General features: G+C 36.2%; 1 protein-coding gene across 29 annotated transcripts in view; it reads right to left on the reverse strand.

The window, feature by feature from the left end:
* LOC126248677 (twitchin) overlaps positions 1 to 24,080 on the reverse strand; it is a 523,948-nt gene that overhangs the window by 393,756 nt on the left and 106,112 nt on the right. For 23 of the 29 annotated variants that reach the window (XM_049949933.1, XM_049949932.1, XM_049949930.1 and 20 more), the window contains exons 6-10: positions 17,507 to 17,660; positions 14,339 to 14,542; positions 8,430 to 8,731; positions 7,634 to 7,854; positions 2,670 to 2,981 (exon numbers count right to left, since the gene is read on the reverse strand). In XM_049949933.1, coding sequence (XP_049805890.1) covers positions 2,670 to 2,981; positions 7,634 to 7,854; positions 8,430 to 8,731; positions 14,339 to 14,542; positions 17,507 to 17,660 — 1,193 coding nt within the window. The remainder of the gene's footprint in view (positions 1 to 2,669; positions 2,982 to 7,633; positions 7,855 to 8,429; positions 8,732 to 14,338; positions 14,543 to 17,506; positions 17,661 to 24,080) is intronic. The other 6 variants (XM_049949939.1, XM_049949937.1, XM_049949936.1 and 3 more) reach the window with 2 other exon arrangements.

The following is a 24,080-nucleotide window of genomic DNA, read 5'->3' on the forward strand; positions in this document are numbered from 1 at the left end:
CAGACCATCACTCCTGGTTGTTGCACCATATATCGGGCGACAGTCAGATTTGTATCCCACCCCTGTCTGGAACATCATTGGACACATCATTACTGATCAGTGGGGCTTAGTTTGAAGTGGGACTCATCACTGAAGACAGTTCTACTTCAGTCATTGAGATTGTAGGTCAAAGACATGTCTAGCAAAGCCCCAAACAGGGGTGAGATACCAACCTAACTGTCACCCGCCTTATGGCCCAACAACCAGAAGTGATTGTCCAGGATGGCATTGCTTTTCATAGCAGAAAATCTTTTATTGTCATCTGTGACACCTTTACTGCACAGCAGTACATCGACAATATTCTATGGCCTGTTTTGTTGCCCTTCATGGTAAGCCATCCTGGGCTTACATTTCAGGAAGATAATGCCCATTGGCATGTGGCTAGAGTTTCTACTGCTTTCTTCATGCTTGCCAAGCCCTGCCTTAGCCAACGAGGTCTCCAAATCTCTCCCCAATTGAGAATGTTGGTAGCATTATGGGCAGGGCTCTCTAGCCATCTCATGATTTTGATAATCTAATGTGTTAATTGGACATAATTTGGCATGATATTCCATATGAGGACCTCAAACAACTCTATCAATCAATGCATAAGAGGCAGAGGTGAACTAACATGTTATTGACTTGCTCAGTTTGTGAATCTGTTTCTCTAGAATCAGTCACCCAATTTTTCTGAAACTGTAATCATCTGTTTGTCTGTACATGTGCATTACATTTACTAATTTGCATCCCTTTCAGATAATTTCTTCATGGTGCATCTTTTTTTTTTTCTTAGGGTCTAAATGCATGATTTAAGAGAAATAGAGATCTCATGCGCATTTGGGTATTGGTTTAAATTCAATGGAAAGAGTGAAACTTTGTGCCAGATCGGGACTCGAATCTGGATTTCCCATTTTAAGCCAGTGGTCATCTTAGCCACTTTGGCTATCTGGACACACTTCTCTCCAGTCCAAATTCTCATCTTGTGACACACTACACATGTAGCATCTACTGATGATCATCCTCATCAAGAGTTCAGACATATTGCATATCCACAATGAAGTTATCATTACCAGCAAGCTGCTTATATATGTCCAACAGGAAGACACAATTTTTGGTACAGCAAGTGTATGATAAATCGGGCATTTTATGCATTTGCACTGAGGTTATCATTACCATCAACATGCATATATATTATTACAAGTGACATGTGATAGCAGACAAGGTGAGCACTACAATATTGGTAGTGGTGCATGTGTTCCAATGAATAAATATTTCAGACACTTGCTGTAAGTCCTCTTGAAATATACAAATCAAATTGTAATCGCTTACTTGTTCAGTGAGTTATTTCATAATGCTGTTGCAAATGGAAATAACGATAGTGGGTTTCATTAACAGGACATATCACACCCATTGGAACATCCAATGTCAATCTGTTAAGTACCAGACATCTACATCTACATCTACATCTACATGACTACTCTGCAATTCACATTTAAGTGCTTGGCAGAGGGTTCGTCGAACCACAATCATACTATCTCTCTACCATTCCACTCCCGAACAGCGCGCGGGAAAAACGAACATCTAAACCTTTCTGTTCGAGCTCTGATTTCTCTTATAATATTTTGATTATCATTCCTAATTATGTAGGTTCTCAACAAAATATTTTCGCATTCGGAAGAGAAAGTTGGTGACTGAAATTTCGTAAATAGATCTCGCCGCAACGAAAAACATCTTTGCTGTAATGACTTCCATCCCAATTCGCATATCATATCTGCCACACTCTCTCCCCTACTATGTGATAATACAAAACGAGCTGCCCTTTTTTGCACCCTTTCGATGTCCTCCGTCAATGAGATAATCATGTGGGTAGATACTAGGGCACATAATTGTGTCACAATTTGTGTCTGGATAAGAGACAATGATGTAATTGTTTCAAATTTAATTTTTTAACATATTAGGTAAGTTTCTCTTCAGGTGGTCTGTTCAAGATCTGTGGGAGCCATTCAGTGGTTGTGTATGATCCCATATACACAATTGTGCCAACAGACAGGCTGAATGGCCTAGGCAGAGGGCAAAGTAGTGAACACAGCCATCACTGTTCCATGCTGTAGCAATTTTAATGGCCAGCAATGTATAAACTGCATTTTTGTGCTTTTAGCATGTGGTACTGCCTCAGGCTGTAAATATATGTATGTATTCATTGTAATTATGCCTCAGTACAATTTAAAATGATAAATGCAGAGTGTAGAAGCTATATTATATATTCCATCTTCTAATATTATATTTTGTAAATGAAAACTGCAAACACTTGAATCTGGTGATACCATCAAACTCTTTTGACTACTTGTCTCATTTTATGTGGGATTTGGAACCAAACAACAGAAATAAAGCATTATTTTGATATTTTCAACAAGTATTTTAATTTATTTCCATATCCCATTACTTTTTCTTTTGTGAAAGAAACTGTATTGTTGAGAAAAATTATGCTAAAGCAAAACTTGAAATGCAATTTACACCTTCAAAATAAATTCAAGTGATTAAATTCAATTTACATTTAACTATTTCCATTACTTCCAATTTACAATCAATTTAATAATTTCTGTAACTTTTAGAATGAAATTAATAGCATGTCACAGATTCACTGTACATACCCTCACTTCCAGAATGATGTGGTATGTGTCACCTTTCTGGTCCACCTTCATTGAAATTTTTGAAGATTCTTTCACGACTTTTCCTTCTCTGTACCATACTATTGTTGGTTTGGGGTTTGCTTTGACCTTACATTCCATGATGACAAGTTTTCCGCCTTGTTCCGAGACAATACGTGGTTTTTCAATGAAAGTTGGACCATCCCCTTCAGGTTCAGGCTCTGCTTCTATGTTGAGATTCAAGTTGGCATTACTTTCACCAAATTCATTTTTCACATGACACCGATAAATACCACCATCTGGTCCAGTTGGATCCTGCGAAGAAAATACTATCCTTTAGGGCTCATGTACAGATTTTGTAATGTTAGAACACAGTGATTGTCACGTTTAGTCCCTTAATTACATAATACAGACAAAAAAACAATAATGGTGATGATTTTAAACGATTTTTTGCAATAATTAGAAAATAAGATGGGATTTTATGTGTGGATACTGAAAAAATTTTGATATGGACAAAGAACCATTAATACAAGAGGTTTCCACTAATATTCAGTGTTTAATATAATTTGGGACAAAGGACCAGCATCTACACACACATTGCTGAAACAGGAACAATTCCATTATGAGTGACAGCCAATCAATTTGAGAAACAGATTTGCGATGAACGTATCCATCAGGTCAGTGCGCCGAAATGTTTGGCTACGGTAGCATCGCCTCTCCTGGGCTCGTGACCATATCGGTTGGACTCTAGACTACTGTAAAACCGTGCCCTGGTCAGATAGTCCCGATTACAGTTGGTAAGAGCTGATGGTAGGGTTCGAGTGTGGCGCAGACCCAACGAAGCCATGGACTCGAGTTGTGATCAAGGCACTGTGCAAACTGGTGGCGACTGCGCAATGCTGTGGTCTGTGTTTACATGGAATGGACTGGATCCTGTGGTCCAGCTGAACCGATCATTGACTGGAAATGGTTATGCTCTTATATTTGGAGACCATCTGCAGCCGTTTATCAACTTAATGTTCCCAAACAAGGTTGGAATTTTTACGGATGACAATGTGCCATGTCACCAGGTCACCCTTGTTTGCAACTGGTTTGAAGAAAATTCTGGACATTTGGAGCGAAGTATTTGGCCATCCGGATTGCCCGCCGAGGGACACATTTGAGAGGTCAGTTAGTGCACAAAATCCCGCAGCGGCAACACTTTCACAGTTATGGATGCTATAGAGCAGCATGACTCAATATTTCTGCAGCGGACTTCCAACGAGTTGTGGAGTCCATGCCACGTCGAGTTGCAGAATCCTGCCTCGGGCATGGATGTTTGTGATGTCCTTAGGTTAGTTAGGTTTAAGTATTTCTAAGTTCTAGGGGACTAATGACCACAGATGTTAAGTCCCATAGTGCTCAGAGCCATTTGAACCATTTTTTGCTATCTAGTGTGCAATGCAAATCATCAACTTTTTTGTGGAATGTTACTCAAAAACAATAAATCATTTTATACTTTTTATACAGGCATTTTCAACAAAATGCAAGAGCGCGAAGCAACACAGCTGCTGCCGGGTACCAGAAAATGTGTTTCGGAGACACTGGAACATGTGGCGTTCAGAGGCAGGCAGTCTGCCAAGAAACCTATCAAAAAAATGTTCTTGGATTGAACTGTTATTACTAGTGTGTTAGAAAGTGAAATAAATTGTAGCTGTGCTTCCATTACACTCATCACATCAACATTCGGACAAAAGGAAATTTAAGCAATGAGTGGTCTCAACTGCCATCCGTTGCATTCACATGACATGTTCCTTATCACCAAGTCACAGATGACTTCCCAAGGAACTGCCTCAGATTACAGAGATGAAAGTTTAAGGAATTTGCCAGGCTTAAGAATATTATTTGCCTAGGAAGGATCACAGGGGACAACATGAACAGGGACACTGATACAAAAAGAAGAACATAGAAAAAATAGGTTTGCTGAATGTACAAACAGTAATAATAATAATAATAATAATAATAACATAAATGCTACAGAGCAATAAATTTATTTGTCTTCAGAGTATCTCTATGAAGGAATTCACAATAGTGCCTGAAACTTTGCTACATCTTACAACTTGATGTGGTCTACAATCCAGAAGTATTTCCTGGCAAATGAAAATAATCTCTATTTGCAACAAACTAAAAATGAAACCTGCAATTCAGCTAAGTAATTGTAAATTTGTCTATTGTCAAGCAAACTGATAAAAACCTGAAAAATTACTGACTGGCAACTCAAAGTCAGGAATCACTGTATCAGTTATGGTATGTTACTTTTCTTGTGTTGGTGCCAGAAGCACTTGATAATATTTATCCCATAAACATACAGCTATTTAATTAACATTACAAGAAACAACATACCTATTCCAGCCTAAATTATTGTCTAATTTTAATACAATAAATTTTACATCATCAACTTCTTCCCCACATTCTTAGTTATGACCAGTTTTAATATACTGGTATCTTGGTTGTTTATTTCTGGATTTACCATATAGATTTCTGAAACAGTTACTTGCAATCCATTTAAATGAAGCTAAGCACTTAGAATACTTCAAACTTTTGCTACAGAATCAAGATTTTTTTTCTGACTGTTTGTTAGTGACAGTGTAAGTTATAAGAACAGGCAATAATTCAGACATTTTGCAATAATAACTTCAGCATTTCTTGTGACAATATGTCTTTTTTTTATTGTCAAGTGACTCAAAATTTTGAAATTTTGTTCAGTGTTTACATATTATGGACTGAGAGGTTTGTACACTGACAGGAAAAAAAAAAAAAAAAACATTCCACCAAAAAACAATTAACGTACAGTAACGAAATTTTAGAAATACATTTGTCTAGGTAACATATTTAAGTGATTAACATTGAAAGATCACAGATTAATGTAAGTGGGGATAAGCCTTTACAAAAGTGAAATGCTGGTACATTAACAACTAGTGTAATTGCCAGAATGTTGAATGCAGGCACGAAAACAAGCATGCATTGTGTTGTACAGGTGCTGGATGTAAGTTTGTAGTAGGCAGTTGCATGTCTATTGCTCTTGGTTGGTCAGCACAGGGATGGTTAATGCTGTTCATGGACGATGCTCGAGTTGTTGTCTGATGATGTCCCATATGTGCTCAATGTTCATAAATGGCAGCACAATAGGTCGAATCACCAGACTGATGTACTGTTTTGCAGTCAGGGTGCACGGGATAACCACAGCAGAGCTCCTGATGTCATACAAAACTGCACCCTTCCATAATTCCTGGTGTAGGTCCAGTCTGTTTAGCATGCAGACAGTCTGGTTGCAAGCCTTCAACTGCCCGCTCCTAACGAACGCATGGCCATCACTGGCACCAAGACAGAACCAGCTTCCACCATAAAACACAACAGACCTATATCATGATCTCCTTTGAGCTCTCACTTGGCACAACTGAAGCCGCAAATGGTGGTGGTTTGGGGTCAGTGGAATGTACGTAGACAGGGCACTGTCTCGGAGATATCCTTGAAGTAACCAATTTGTAACAGTTCATTGTGTCTCTGTGGTGGCAACTATTTCTCAAGTTGCTGCTGGAGTACAATGTGCCAGAGCCCTTTGCTGATCATGACACTCTTCCCTCTCGGTAGTGCCATGTGGCCTTCGGGAGTCCAGTCTTTTTGCGACCATACATTCTTGTGACCACTGCTGCCAGCAGTCATGTACAGTGGCTACATTCCTGCAGAGTATTTTTGCAATATCACAGAAGGAACTACCAGTTTCAGCCCTGTTACATAAGCTGACTCAAACTCATTGAGGTGTTGATAATGGTATCTTTGGTGCCTTAAAGGCATTCATCACTAACATCAACTCACCATGTCCAGTCTCAAGGGTAACGAATGTTCACAACCATTACATCGTGCGTTTAAAGTAAAATTGATTTGCAAATGGCTCTGAGCACTATGGGACTTAACTTCTGAGGTCATCAGTCCCCTAGAACTTAGAACTACTTAAACCTAACTAACCTAAGGACATCACACACATCCATGCCCGAGGCAGGATTCGAACCTGTGTCCGTAGCAGTCAGGTGGTTCCAGACTGTAGCGCCTAGAACCGCTCGGCCACTTTGGCCAGCATTGATTTGCATCCTCATAGTGGTGCTACTAATGCCACTCTTATTCAACTGGTACAAAATCTGATTAGACATCATCTGTCAGATGTAGAAACATGCCTACCAATTTTCGTTTATGTCGCACAGCTCCTTCTTAGTACTGCAACTTTTTTTCCGGCAGTGTATTTTCCAAAAATAAACTGCTCTATTGTTATGAGCTATGAGCTTTCTAATTCACACTACAACACATCATCTGTTGGTTAAGCAGTTTCATTAACAGCAGTTCTCTATTATATCGCATGTCATTATGTTAGAAAGCAACACGAAAGTTAAATTCAGAACTGGTTTTATTGGTGGCAATGAATAGGTCTAAAAATTAATTGGGTAACAATCAGAAAAGGAAATTTAACTGTGATCAAGGAACAAGCAAAACATTGATATACTCCTACGTGTTGTTAGTTTGTCCACTGACGATGTTATCCACACTAACTTAAGTTAATAGATACACCAGATTTATGATAAGACTTAGGAAAAAGTCAAGATGCTGGATTAAAGAGAACTGATTTATTCTTCAGTAAGTGCTACAGACATATTTGGAGCTCATACCAATTTAAACTTCAGTGCCTTAAAGTATACTCTTTGGTTACACACACTTGCTTCACACTCATTAACTGTTGCTCTACTAACAATTTCACAGCAGCTGTGCTGGGGAAATCACAATGCCTACCAAGTCAATTTTATTCTATTATCCCTGTTTTTATGTTTGTTGATAAAAACCTCTCAACACAGATGTCCTCAAACACTGCCTAGAAAAAAGTCACAATTTGGTATCTTCTCAGTTTGCTCAATTAACGAGTTAATACCAGTATTCTTTACCTTAATCTCCAGAGTGAGTTCATAGGTATCTTCTTCTTTATCAACAGTCCGTATCTTAATTTTAGATGATTCTTTGATAACTGTTGTTCCACGGTACCAAGTAACTTGAGGCTTTGGCTTTGCTTTACATTTACATCTCATTGTGATGAGAGTGCCAGTTTCATTTGGAATAATTCTTGGCTTTTCTATGAAGGAAGGAGCAAATCCACCTTCATCTCCACCTATAAAGTAAATGGCAATTGTTCATAACCCATGAAAATTTGACTAGATGCATAAGCTATAAATGTAGTAAACTGCTGAAAACACACAAAAAAATCAGCAAGCACAACAGAATACACGGGACAGTTTATACACAGAACAAGAGGGAAAATTTTAAGATTAGATGTCACACAAGAGTTTTCTGAATACCAGCTGTCTGACACACCATCAAGGAGAAATGGGAGGACAACTCATGCAATGGGGACTTTGGGTTCAATAACAGGCTTCTTTTCTTCTTGCAGTGCATCCAGGGGTGAGCGAACATTATCAACTGAAAACTAGAAAAAGGAGGGCATTATCAAGATTAAATTTCACTTTGGAAAAGTATGTGTAACTAAAAATATGCAGACACATTCTAATGAAGACAACTGAACATAAGAAACAATTTAAAAACTGTTACAGCAGAATACCATGAAAATAATATAGTAAATAAATTTAAAAAACAATGAAGAGACTATCAGTACTCAGTAACACAGGAGTTTGGTAAAGCTGACTGTTCTGGTACACTGTCATTTTCTTCATGTATATGTTAGCATACCTTGGAAGTTCAATGCAATATTTGCATTGCTCTCGCCAAAATTATTGAAGGCGTTACACCGATAGTTCCCACCATCTTCCTTCGTAGGACCGGAAATTTCTAGTGTCAACAGATATGTGTCTTTGCCTGTAGCTTTCCGAGACATGCGAACACGGTTGCTATCTGAAATTATCTTGGAACCTTGGTACCAAGTTATCTCAGGAACAGGATTTGCTTCTAATATGCATTCCATAACTAACACTTCGCCCTCTTGACGTATTGTTGGTTTCTTTGGAAAACGAGGAGCTTTTCCATCAGGAATCCTGATAAAAACAAAAGAAATGTATTTGTATGTGATGCATTGAAAGCACTTTAAGTATAAAAGTAACAGCAAAATTAACTTTCTGTGATGCAATACACAGAAATTAACAAGTGAATGAAGCTTTATGATATTGCAAAAGTAAAATTCTCATGCAGAGATGATTTATTAAAGATGAAAAATAGTCTCCAATTTTGCAATGGTTTTACGAATAATTGACAACGAAATAAATTTATGGATATTGATTTGTGTTATTATGCATTTCATTTTCAGTAGATATTTGGATGACTGCTTTACCCACTCATCTGGCTGATGATCAGATAGCAAGCATAGCTGATATAATTGTTGACAAATTTCAGATGCCTGACATTAGTAATGATATATTTCACACCAAAATGAAAACCTGTATCTCAACTAAATAACTTGAAATTTATCTCTTTTCAAGCAAAACATGAAAAATCACTGCCTGCTAATACACAGAAAAAAATCACTGTATCAGTTATATACAATAATTAAATAATCATTAATAAATAAGTAAGGTTCATTTATTTCATGTCTGAGTTACAGCCCTGCAAAATTCAGATCTGTCTTACAAGGAACCCCTTGAGTGCAAGGTCGCAAAAGGACAATGATTTTTATGGCATTCAATGCCCCACATATTGTCTACCGTGCAACCACAATACTGGCTGCTAATGACAACAGGGGATGGAACCAGAGGTATTCAATGGTGGGCACAGCATGACACTACAGAGCATAGTTGAACTGTTTAGTCAATGAGTAACTAACAACAGTGCTACAGTGCTAGTGGTGTTGATATAAAGCAAAGCAATGGCAATGATAAAAAAAGCAAACATTGCATTATATCTACAACAACATTTTCCAAAGCTGCCATTTCATCAGAAACGAAGCCAAGGAATTTCAGAATGAGAAAGAAGTGACAGATGAAATATTAGTGTTTCTGCAAGATGAATCAGTGGAATGCGTGCTTTCATATATGCTCCACTGTGCGGACAATGTATATGAGGAGTGTAATGATGACGATACGTGCTTAACAAGTGAAAGTGATACTGAAACTATTATCAAGCCATGTAGTTAATCATCCTTTTTGGACAGGGAGCCACAAGTCCCATCTCCAGTGAAATGCAGTAACAGCCAACCGTTGCCCGAGGAGCAAGTACTAAACATAATTAGTACACGTAAGATCATTCACAGCATAGAAAAAAACAATTATGAACAGATTTCGAATAAGTCTGCAGCAGTATGAATGTGTACTACATAAGAAAAACTACAGAGATTCAAGGCAGAAAAAGGCTCACATGTTATAAAAACTGGTGTTTTCGGATTTGAAGGATGCTTGATACAATTCACACAATGTACATGATAGTGACCTACTACATAATGCATGTCAAATTGCACGCAAAACAGATTACAGTGATTTCAAGGGAAGCAGTGGATGGTTGCATAACTTCAAACAGTGTTACAGAACTGTAAAATGTAAGATAATGAAATTTTAAACAAAGTGTCAACTTGATGATGCACAGCAAACTATGGAATCGGCCTAAAAATTTGAAGATGAGACAAACAAACATATCCAACTGTTCAGGAAAGAATTTGTTTTCAACTCAAATCAATTAGGATTTGAAGAGGAAATGCAGATGACAGGAACCCTGGAAATTAGAGGTACCAAGGGAGTTGTTTCAAGATCAACTAACTTCAATATCCTAATGCATTCATATACAATTATGTTGACTAATAATCCGGATGTAAATTGGCCGGAAAGTTATTTATTGTGCTGTGAGAAGTTGGAGGTGCTCTGTCCCCTATGATTCCTTTTCATGTGAGTGATCTTGCAAGTGCAGTATGGAATATTTACATTACAGCAAGCAAGAGTGGGAAAATGGGCATAAGTCAAATACAACTAGACGGTATGAGCACTGATTTTGTCCAATAGTTGGTCAAAATAACTTGCTTCTGTTTGATTCCTAGTCTGTGTATAAAAATCATACTCCTTTAGCATGAACTATTGCTCCTGATAAGTGTGTAACATTGCAGTTCATACCATCTGGAAGCACTGGACAAATTCAGCCTCTGGATGGTTGTTTTTTCCATGACTATAAAACATATTATCGCACTGTCTGCAGCTATGCCTTAAGGGACAGCCAATTTCACAATATGCTCCACGAGAGACGGTTTTGCATTCGGTTGCATGCCATCACATTCTATCAGTTCTCGTTACCCCATTACACCAATATGATCCTACATGCATTCTTCAAGACTGTATACCTAGCTGAACATCTTGCATGGTTTGTAATTCCCATGGAATTCGCCTTTGATCTTGATGGTGCAAATCTTTGTGATCACTGTGACATGCCATTTTTCATTTGGTGTTCATGGTGCAAGTTAATGGTTTGTTTTGAACATTTCTTGAATGTTGACCATGTCCATTTTGTGAAGTGTAATACATACACCCCATGGAGGGTTGATCTCTGCACTTTCCAGACAGTTATTTTCTGTTGCCCTCCAGATGCATATGGTGAGTCATAGCAGCTAATATTTTTCCCACCATAGTTGTTAACACAAAACTTCCAAATGAGCCTTACCAAAGACTGAATTTGCGACTTCACACTCAAGGGGTTCCTTGTTAGCATTGGACTGTAGTGCAGCCAGATGAATATTCATTGTGTAGTTTATTGGTGAAATATCATAATTCTTGTCAAAACCAACATGCTAAACATGAAAGAGTTGTGCAAGACAGCAAGTGACTCTTCATATGAATGCTAGAAAAATTCAACAAGAACTTCCAGCCATGCTTATGTCTTTTACAAAATTGTGGTCCACAGGATTCACCACTTCAGTTACATGACAATATTCTGTTTATAGCACTTAGCATAAGATGGAAGTGCAGTTAAATATATGTGCAATAAAATTAACAACATGTGGTGAAGAATAATATTTGCAACTGTACAATTTATTTCAGATGCAGTATGACCCTAAAGATATTTGATGCTAGTACAGTGCTTTAAATTAAAACTGAATGGCATTGTACATATGTTACACAATACTTATAACAGTGAAAAATTTGCATTTGTGGATAAAATAAGTAAGCTTGAAGTATCGGACCTCCTTAGTCATCTACAGATTAACTGTCATGAACGAAAAGGGAATGCAAAATTCCAAACTTTGAAATAGCTAACCAGTTTGAGATTTCAAATATTGCAGTTTGGTTAGTGATGAATGTTCATGGTATAGTACATTGTCAGACACATGGAAGGTAGCTTACTATCTTGTGAACTTAACATTTTTTCTCTTAGTAGATGGTAAAGAACAGTTATGAAGTGCACAATCAATTTTTATAATATTTCAATGTTAAAAAAAATTATCACTAATAGCAGAATTCATCAGTTTAATCAACTTTTATTACCATAGAGAGCATAAGAAAGTAATAGAAGACTGGATTGAAAAGACTTACAAGGTAATAAGACAGTAGGTGATCCAAAACAGTAAGAAATTTTCAGAATTTCATGATGCACAATCATTCAGCTATATAGCAAATGTTTATTTGGCAACAAGTTTTAGATTAAAAAGTCAATCATTATCTATGTATTGCAATACTGTACACTACATTATGCTTGGCAATGTTTGGCTCATATATATTCTATTTTGTGTGTTTAATAATCCCTTAGATTTTACACTGTAACATTTACAATTCATCATCTGTTTCTGAAATCATTTATGGGGAAATAAAAGCACAACTAATGCCAATTTTATGGAAGTGCTTACTGATTAGCAAGGCACTGCCTCATGTATGTATGTATGTACAGCTATCATATATTTGCTTGTTTACTATTTACACAAGTTTCAGATGATGGTCAAAATATAAGACTGAAAATGATTGCAAAATATACGTTTGCACACAGATGAGTGATCATGCATCATAAAATTCATAAAAGCCTCACAATTCTTTATCACAGGACTTGACAAACCATACTCATTGGTGGCGGAGAACTAAACTCTCGGTAGCAGGTGGAACATATTTCTTACAATTTATGAAAACTTTAAAAAATCAGTTCATTGGTTAGACCATGAGACCACCTGTTTGGTCCTTTGAAATGTGAGAATTACACATTACTCATTAAGTATTGATCTTGTGGTTATAAAATGTTATGATTCTGAATACAATGTTGAAGAAATGTGAACAGCTAATTAAGAATGAATTTAAAAAAAACACCAATAAAGCAAAAGTAAGGCACATATTAGTGAGGCATAAAACAAACGGTGATAGGAAAATATTCAGAAAAAGAAAGCTCAGTTACAGAAAAAAAAAACATGTTTGGACTAGTGGCTAAAAGCACCAAAAGAGACAAAATAGTGAGACTATAGCTTCCTCCTATTTTTTTATTGGCTGATATTTGTTCACTGCATTGCTCTTACTGATTTAAGTGATTATTTAGTGTGTAAGGTACACACAATAACAAGGTTACCATCAGTAGAGCATAAATTTACTATAAATTTTAATTTTTAATCATACCTAATAAGTGTTAAATTAATTTTTGCCAGATATTAACCATATATCACATTCCAAATTTGATTTATATATTATGTTAATAGCTGTGTATAGAGCAACTCTTGTGTAGATGTATGATTCCCATAGCTCTTATTGTAACGTGTTGCAGCAACAGAAACTGAATGCAGCTGTCTCAATGGGAAAAAAATGTCTGTAGCTTCTGGATGCCACATACAGTGGTTTATTTACTTTGTATATGGACATTCCTCTGGATCATATGAACTATTAGCTCATGAAAATGATGCTGGTTAAGGACTAATTGTAGCACAAAAGAAGATGATTGAAGAAATTTATTACCTCGAAAAATAATTTCCAAGTTGTTTCCATTTTTTAAGTCACACATGTAAGTTGAATTTTTAAAAGTTCATATCGACAGGAATGTTAAAATGTGCCAAGTTGTTTGGGGAAAGAAATTTAAGTGCAAAAGAAACAATTACACTCATCAGCAGTGACACCACAGGCTAAATTTGTGCTTTGTTAAGAATACACTAGTGATATGCCAGATTTAAATGTGATGCATTGAATAATCTATTAAAGCTGTTATGATGATTACAGCTCCCCCTATGATGACACAGGTTGGCCAAAATAAATACCAATCTGACATGAAGGAAGTTACCCTACTTAATGACAGGAGAAAAGTCCTCCTACAGGAGGTGCTGAAAATAGTCACAATTAATGTACATGCAGTTGTTGCTAAGCTCTTTAAGTTTTATTATCACAAAATGCTAAAAATACTTTTCAGGTCAGTTTAGTTTCAGCCACTCTGTATAATTTTTAGCACTATGTGTAACTTTACATGCTAGCTTGAAGTGGAAGCTTTTTGAATAAAGTTTCACACAGGCAAATTAGTTCATTAGTTCACTTTATTTCTTCTGTAGTAAAGAAATATAAGTGTAAGAGAACAAGGAAGCATATTCAGCTTTAAAATACAAGAGAGCAGTAAGAAAGCATTGTCTTGTAACTAAAAAATATAATTATCAGTTAATGTGTGCAAAAATAAGGGTTATTCTTTTATGAAGTTTGCGTGTCTGTCAATAATATACTTACTTCGGTTTATCACCTCCTTCAAAATTCAAATTTATGGAAGCAGTACCTTCACCAAGTTTGTTTTTTGCTACAGCTTTGTATTCACCACCATCTTCAGTTTCCACTGAACTAATTTCTAACCTGGCTAAATAATATAGTTTCTGATCTTGTACAAGAGACATCTTATATCTCCCAGCTTCCTTTATCATTTTCTTGCCATGGTACCTTTAATACAAAACAAATAAGGTTCATGAAACAAATATTCTACGACACCAAAACTTTGAGATTTGCATTAACAAATAGCATATTAAAATTTTAGGTAACACAGGCACAGGAGAAAGAGTAACTGGAGGCACAAGTAAATAGGGGCATTTTATCACTCATCTATGCCATGGGTGGGCAACTGGCAGCCCAAGGACCATATCTGGCCTGCAACTGTATTCAATTCAGCCCATAGAAGAAATTCCGTGTGGACCTAAAATAAAAGTTTTCTAGAAAACAAGAGATTTGACGCATAATTTGTTGACATGGCACATCAAGAAAGGGGTGTAATTCATATATGTGTGTTACCTCATAAACACTGAAGTCACAGATGCTATAGTTTTGACTTTATGGACTTTTGTCATGCCGTGACAATACAGCCTTTGAGTTAAAGTATTTGAATAAGGCCCCCAGATCACATAAGGTTGCCCATGCCGATTTATGTAGTAAGCACTACAAAGGTCAAAATTTCTCATACATTGTAGCAGCAGTATATTGCTGTTCCTAATGAGGATAGTATTCATCAATGTCATTCCACATACCACAGACAATCCATGTGGATTGTCAGTAAATCAATTGCAAATTTTTGATCACAAGCATAAAAACATATATCACTCATTAAAACATGTAGGTGTCAAAAAATTTTATGAGGCCGAATCTCTGGTAAATGCTTACCTTCAGGAGCCAGTTCCTTCCTCACGGAGAACAGAGGAATAGGTTGCAGAAATTGAAAGGGGAAGGGCAGCTTACTCAGACTCCAGGATCAGGGGGACCAATCTGTAGTGAGTGTGCGGTAGACTAAGATGAAGGGGAAAATGTTACACAGAGTAGGTCAAAGATGACACATTAGTAAGCACTGTGTCACTTTAAGTCCAGGAGAGATGAGGACAGTGGAGTAAAGATAGGTTAGAGAAAGAGAACTGAATATATGCACAAACAATAATGATAAACCAGGTAGTGGGGATGCGTTAACAGATGTGACCTATAGAAGTATGTCAATGCAAGGATATGGTAGAAGACATGTCCCCATTTCTGGAGTTTAGGGAAATAGTCTGTGTGATTTAGCAGGCACTCGCATCCCTCTAGTGAAACTGAAAAGAATTTTCAACAACTGGGTACTAGGTATTTGCAATACAGACAGTTTCTCTATGCCCAATGATGCACTCAGCCAGGTTAGTAGCGGTCATTCCCATACAAAATGGTGTGCAATTGAGGCAGGTTAGTTACAAGTTATTACATGTGTGGTTTTGAAAGTTGTCCTGCCTTTGATATTGTAGTATTTATCAGTTGTGGGGCTAGAGCAGATGGTAGTGACTGAGTGTGTGGGGGACAATTTACAATAGGAAGGATTGCAGAGGTAGGAACTTTAGGCTAGGGATAATGGTTTGGGAAAGTCATATGGTTTGGCTAGGATGTTTTGAAGATTGGAAGGGTGACAGAAGGTAACAATGAGTGGTGTGGGAGGATACCGGCAGTGAGGATCTCATTTCAGGGCTTGACTTGAGAAATTCATAACCTTGGTAGACTAATATGCTGAAGCATTTAAGGCCAGGATGTTACTGAATCACAAGAGGGAGTGGGGTATTACTGGTTTTTCTGGAAGTGGACACTGTATTAGATAAAGGGCGAAAGAAGTGTACTATCCAGGAGATTTATAAGTGAATAAGATCTTTGGAGTAACTGTGGGAGAGGAATGCCTGGGAGAGGTTTTCAGTGAAGGTATTGGGGTATTCAGTGGAGGAACAGGTACATTGCTGTGGATGTCTACACTGTAGCAAAGGAACTTTTTCATGTGGAAGGGGTGACCATTATCAAAGTGTAGGTAATGTTGTTTATTAGTTGGTTTAGTATGGGCTGAGGTTTGGATGTGGGCTTCAGTTAGGAAGATTGCTCTACAAGGTGAGGTTAGTTTGAGTTGGGGAAAGGGGTTATGCTGTTGCTGTTGCAGAAAGTGGGGTGGTTCTTCTTCATCATGAGTTCACACCATGAAGGTTGCAATAAATCTGTACTGTGTCAGGTCTTGGTTGAGAGGCAATGCTGGAAGTGAGTAATTCCTGGGATACTTGAAAGGATGATTTCAGGGAGGAGGAAAACAATGTCTTTGGGATTTGGCTTGGAACTGTTCTACGCAGAGTTTGATATTCCCTCTGTTGTTTGTGGGTGGTATTACAAATGGTACTTGTGGTAGAGGAGGAAAGGAGAATTAGATTGTGCGTGCTACTACATCCAGGGACTAAAAAGTGGAGTATTTTAAACAAAGATAACAGCTGTTGGAAGTGGTGGTTAGAAGAGGCAGTTATAAGCGAAAAGTAGGAAGCACATACAATTAAATAACTCCCTATTTGTCAATTACAGACAGTAACTGAAAATCAAATAAACCCACTAAGAATAGTACTACTGAAATTATGTTCCAAATGACAATTAAAATGGGGATAAAACATGTTGAAATGGCATCATATCTTGGAACAGCATGTGAATAATCACATTTCTTAGGTCTGACTTTTCATGATTGCAACAGCTTTAAATTCATGTTCCTTTATATGTAGTCATTATGTTCACATTTCCTTTTTTTGGAAATCATATTTTCACTGTGTGTGTGGTTTTTTTAATTGATTCAACTGAGTGCTTGGTGAAACACACTATATTGTATGTGCTAAGTGAAACATTTTTTTCCATGTTTCACAAAACTTTATTATTTTTGTACAATCTAGGTTTCAAGCTGCAATCTCATTTTCCAGTACACAAACGATTCCAAAGAAATTGGCATTAAACATTTAAAAAATAATAATCCATTTGACAAAGTGTTTTCAAGGATATGATACCCAATACAATAATGATATTTATCTCAAAAAATAAATTCAGATCTCTGAAGACTTTGTATAATAGTAACACAGTATTGTATATGAAATGTTGTGCGATTACACTTACCATGTTATAGTAGGTTTTGGGTCTCCTACAAGTCGGCACTCGAATGTAACTTTTGCACCATCTTCTGACTGCGTTATTACAGGTCTCTCTGTGAAGGTTGGCTTGATTCCATCCTCAGGTACAGGTGCTTCATCGCCTATATTGAGAAAGGAACCTAAACGGACTATTTTATGAGTTCTTTTTTTTAAGGAAGTTGACAATAGAACTCTAAAATTTCACATTTCTGGGAGCAATTTTTGCTTCCTGACTAGTTTTTCTGAGAAGAAAAGAATGACAGATAGAAATAAACAAAACAGAGAAACAGAATGAAAAAGGAAAGAAAGAAACAAACAAATACTACATCAGTTCCAGCAAGATAGTCCCACAGGACTGAAGGCTTTTCTGAAAGTTCAAGAAAGAAAAGAGTTTAATGTTATACAGGGAGAACTGAAAATTAGTGATAGTTTTCATTTGCTTATAATCAGGCAAAAAATAGAAGATAGAGAAACTTTCCTACCACCTCCGATATTTGTGTATTTTGTAAAATATGAAAAGATATGCAAAATACTTATATTTTTGTTTATAGTGCTGTGAAATGATAGAAAAATATTGTATGAACTTCCTTATTGTTACCTTCATATCAGTTTCCTTCACTGTACATACAGGTGTCTTGGAAATTAAACTGTGTTAATTACGTATAGTATAATTTTCTTAAGCAAATGAGATACTGTTGTTATTTTTACATTTGTGGCCAGCAAAATGCATGTTGATTTCAAACCACATGTTGATTCCCATCTGTATCTTTCATCCTGTATACATCATTGCTATATTAAACTTGTGAGCAATGAATTAAAATTTTCAAATTTTTCAGTTGCTTTACTATCAACACTGTTTAATATTTAAATTTGAAACATGTTTTAAGGTTGCCAAGTTGTTTAATACTCAGATGACCTACAAGATTTTCTGAAATATTTTGGATCTAATCTTTCATTGCAAGTCTTTAATTGACCTCTATGATGTTCTATTATTACTTGAGAAGTCCACAAATAAATTTTATTTTCCTTCCTCATAATACATCTACTCCTTATTTGTCTCTATTTTATGTGTATTGTATTAATTTTCATGATCTTTGCAAGATTAAAAATGTTACCAGCTGCCTTCCAACACCTGACAGTCATAAATAATTTAAAGTAATGTGATTAACTCTTAATATCGAACACATTTTCAGAATATTTTTATGATCTTAGGAATTGTCATATATTATGGAACATATTTAAATCAGTCAGCAAACATTTAAGGATTAGAGTACAAAACACAGTTATTATTGTTTCCACAGTGTTCATTTTCACTGATTTGTAATAAAATTATACAAAATCAGGACCAGGTTATACTCTTGCCAGACTGAAAATATGTGACAGAAACTGATTAATCATAAAATGTAGCTGTCATGAACATCATTATTCATGTGTTCATGTGCAGTTTATAGATTTCCTGAGCACAGCTCCCCCCCCCCCCTCAAACCCCCCACCCCCCACCCCCACTGACTGTGACACCTGCCAGTTTCAACAGTTTTCCATATAAATATATTTCATTAATATTGCTGGCACTCATCATGATATGAAAAAAAAAAACAGCATGAAAGATTGTTCTGTTAATGAGTATGAACCAGACGTGTTTGTCCTATAGTAATCTGCTACTGGTTCATACTCTTATTCCTATAAATTATATGGAAAGTTGTGTCAGTATTTCAAGCTCCAGACACTTGAGAACCTTTCATATTAGCTTTGATAATCACAAAGAAGCGTATTTGAGTTTTAAATTTTATCTTACTTGTTACTACTGATTCATTTTTATGAATTAACATTTTCCTATGGAAAATAACAACCAAATTTATAGCAAGAGTAAAATTACGAAATAAGTAAGTACAACTATTTGGTGATAATCTCCCAGATGAATATAGCTTATCTGAAAATTCTAATACTGCCTTTACTGAAAATGAAAAGGAACAGTTTACTTAGTAAACCTGAAAAGAAAGATATCAAAACATTGAAATAAACGCATACAAACCAACAACATCCACTGAATATATCATGACATGTGTAATTATACACTGCAACACTGTAAAAAAAGGTATAACACAGGCTGCATTCAAAATATGTACTGACAAATATATAAAACAACAAAAGCTTCAGAATATAAGCCTAAATTAGAATTAAAGAAACTGAAACATTCCTGTGATAAAACTACAACAACCATTTGAATTTGAGTCACATGAGGGTGGTATATTACCAATTCAAAACACTATAATAATCAGAACAAAGAAATAAAAAAATAATTGAGGACTTTCTTTTTATTAAACATTTTGAAACAGTTATTTCTCAAAATACAATAATTTAATATCACTTGTTAACTTTAGTAAGAAACCTCATTGATAGTGACTGATATGTAAACACAAAGACAGCCTGATCACATTTTTTACTCATTTTTACAATACTGCTTTCACCTGAACAGTTCATCTGCCACTTCAAGCTTAAGGCTATTTTTTTTATCATAATTATTCTGACTATTTTTAAGTCATTAATATTATGCTCATCCCCTGTTCATGCATACTGATTCTAAACCACTCATGTATCTATCTTAATGAGTTTTAATGTTTCTTCACTCCCTCAACTCAAGCAGGTGCAAACTTTCAGACAACAGCCACAGTACAAAAATGTACGATCTTTCAACAATGTTGCATGAAGTGGTTAAATTTTTGTGAGCTTTCAACTGAATACTATTCAGCTTTGTCATGTGGTAACTGACTGACATGCAGTAATCATCCACATTCTTGATGTCATGTGCACAGTCATGAACACTTGAAGTAATAAGACAAGCCAGATGTTTTACTAGAGCATAGGTCCTCATCTCAGCGTTGTAGATGATAAGTCAAAGAGGTGACTCCTACATACATAGTTGAGGCATCTTCTTTACATATGCTGCTGTGAAACTTTCTGATAAATTACCAGACAGACATAATAGTCTGACAGACATAATAGTTTCAAAAATAAACTGAAATCATGTCTCCTTGACAACTCCTTGCATTTTGTGTCATTTAATGAAATGGGATAGATAATAAAAAAAATTAAGAATTTTTTTTTAAACAAAAAAAAGAACCTTGATTCATATGTGTATTTGTTGTGCACTTGACACATTACACATCATAGCAGTTACTGTGGAATTGATCAATGGAACACATAACTGACTAATTAACTAACATATATAAATTGAAGTCCGGTGTCCCAAGTTCAGTCTGTACCCATGTTCCAATTTCTGCCTGTATGTTCAATTTCTGTCTGTATGTTGAGGCTAATCTCAGGAACTACAGTAAGGATTTTGATCCTGTTTTGACTGAATGATAAACTGATTTGTGAGGAACGTTTGCGTATATAACTTCATCAATATTTCATGGAAATTTGCTGAACTATGGTGAATTAAAGACCCAAATAACTTTGATCCAGTTTAGACTGATTCAAGAGGAAGGTTTATGTATATAACTTCATAAATATTTCATGGAAATTTTCTGAACTACGATGAATTAAAGACCCCAATAATTTTGAAAATGATACCATTATCACCGAGTGGTACAGCTGTTGTAACTATACAGAGCAGTGGAGCTTGAGTGAAACCTGTGCTGGCCATGACAGCTAGCAGTTAACCTGGAAACTGAAAGGTTGCAAGATCATATCCCAGGTTGCTCAATGATGTGGAGATGTCAAAAACAAAATGTGGTATGGATTCCACAGTTAGCTGTGGGTTACATTTCCCCATTTTCCCAATTGGATAGCTGGTCAGGGACACACAAATTGCCAATTGATGCCCAACTTAAACACTTACTTCAGGCCACTGAGACACACGAAATTATTATTACCAGGATCTACACATCTATACATAATTCTTCTCCCATATATACATTTTTCTGCCTGTATGTATGGATCATCTTCCTCAGGGACTTCTGTACAGGTTTTGATACTCACAGTGGATTGGCAATGGAGCCTTCAAATTTTCTGGAGTCATGAATGTTATATGTTCCATATTTAATTGGCGTTTGAGTGATCTCTCATGGCAGTGATGGGAGGTGTGACCTACTGCGCCACCAGCAGTGGCAGGAGCAGGACTTGGCAGTGAGTTCCAGCACTGGGTGGCTCTTATAGCCAGTGTAGGGCAAAAAGCAGGCCAGTGACTACCTCACTGGCAAATGAGCAGCTGTGGCAGTGTGGCACCCTTGATGCCCAGCTCATATTGATAGGCAAATTGTGGTAAGTTATATGAAAGTGATGACATTCAGTTATCTAATTTTGTACTCTGAATTTTAATCATAACTCTATGCACTTGTCCATAAACGAAAATGCTGCTATGCCAGACAAGTTGTCTGGCTATAGACAATGTGTTATCCGTGTGAAGCGGTGGTGGGTCACTTACACTGTATAATGTATGTGTGTGGTGTGTCTCTGAGGGATGAGATTCTTCATTACTCACTCTTCAACTTACAAATATGATTCTGAAGGTCAGAATGTATACAGGACATTTACCCATGCACTACCATCTGGTACAAAATAATACTGTCTTAAGCACTCTACTGCATCAAGAAAAAGTCATCCCCCACGCCAAAAAATCTGCCACAAGAACTAAGCCATCTACAAAAACTGCTCCACAGAAAGAGTTACAACCACTGCCAGATTTCACAGCCGATTTCAAGTGGACCAGCCAGCAGGACTCTACCAAGCAAGAGAGCAATAATCTTGCATTTTTACCATTTTGTGACTCAGTGACAGGGAAGGTTAGCAGATTCTTGAAGCAACACAACATCAAATCAGTCTTTAAATTCCCATCAAAATATAACAAGCTATGAGGCCTGAGAAGGATGGCATAGGAGTTACAGTGCTTGACATATGTAAGATACGTCATGAGTGTGGTTACTATTAGGTCAGGTAGAAAATGAACACTTACAGCAGTGCTGAATAGAATATGAAAGATGAGTCAACCTCTGCCATCCTAAGAAATGAATTGTGGCAGAATATGCTTTGCAAAGTGGGCACAGAATTATTTCTTGCAAGATATCTGTCATTTCTGGTATAGTTTAACAAAATATGCAATTGACATTAAAAATATTGCATTAAAACCTCAATAAAGATGGTAGCTTGCAGCTCACTACAGCATGGAATCAAGCAATTGAGGCTATATAATGACATGGCCATTAACTTCATGGGAGTCAGTACCAAATGACAATGAACAAAGAGTAATTCACCAAACACTCATGGAAATCTAATCATTTGACACAGTGGAAGCTTGAGAATATTGTTAATCTTTGACCTTATAATTATGATGCAATATGAGTTATCTTCTAACTTTTCCAAATCCCTAACACTAAAAAGCGATTAAAACTAAATTATTAAAACTAAATTTATATAAAATTTTGATGATTTTATTAGTCTTTAAGTCATAGTCCTACAAGTAATTGTACTTCATGATGGTCCTGTAACTACCAGCACACTATTAAACTATTTATCACTAAATCACCAGGAGTGTTTAATTTGTTATATGTCAGAATAAATAGAGAACTTCATATAAATTCCAGCAGACTTGGAAAATTTTCTTTATTTTTTCCAAGTCAATTTCTGTTTAATATTCAGAGCAAATGATGCAATCAATAACTTTTGCTGGAAGTGAGAAGTAAAACAATTAACAGATATAGAGTGGAACATAGCATTTAAATTTTTCTGTCTAGTGTAACATTTTACCAATCAGTGAATAGCTAAATATTTCCAGTGCATCTTTGTGTAACATCTTTTTATTTAGCAGTTGGTGAGAGATACAACTAGCGTGGAGGTCCATACCATAGCCCACAAAAGTAATTTTTTTTCAATTAATTAATAAGTATTTTTTAAATGTGGATATGCCACCTCTCTATAGAATCATGCCTCATCATCATTCGTATAACAGTCCCATATACTTAGTAGGTTACTAAAATTTCCTGCTTACCATAGGTTAATCTCAAAGGGACACAACCCATTAGAACAAGTCCATGATTACATCAAAACAGTTCATTGGTGAACTATTGGATGTCAGTGTCCAACGGGCACAATGACTGTTGCACACTGACACCTGGCAGTTCACCTGTGACCTATTTTGACATAAAGTATGTCAGAAGAAGCTGATGTATCACAAGTCAGTGATTAGTTTTTAATTTCTGTAACAGTTTCTGTATGTGTCCTCCACTGAAAATTAACATATGTAATTCATGGTTACACATAATATGATCAATTTTCTGACCACAAAATATTTGTTAAAACGTGCTTTTTGTCAATATTGGTAATGGTAATTCCTAAACATAATAACTGTAGTCCCATACTACGTGAACAAGTGGCATCTTGAAGTGTTGGGTATTCTGGTGGATATCAGCATCATTCTTGCATGATATTTCAATAATGTGACTTGTTATCTTCATCTGGTGCTACCTAATACTGGTCGAGTGGAACAGATCCAGTATATATATATATATATATATATATATATATATATATATATATATATATATATATATATATACTCCTTT

This window comes from Schistocerca nitens, chromosome 3 (assembly GCF_023898315.1).
Source record: "Schistocerca nitens isolate TAMUIC-IGC-003100 chromosome 3, iqSchNite1.1, whole genome shotgun sequence".
Lineage (NCBI taxonomy): Eukaryota > Metazoa > Arthropoda > Insecta > Orthoptera > Acrididae > Schistocerca > Schistocerca nitens.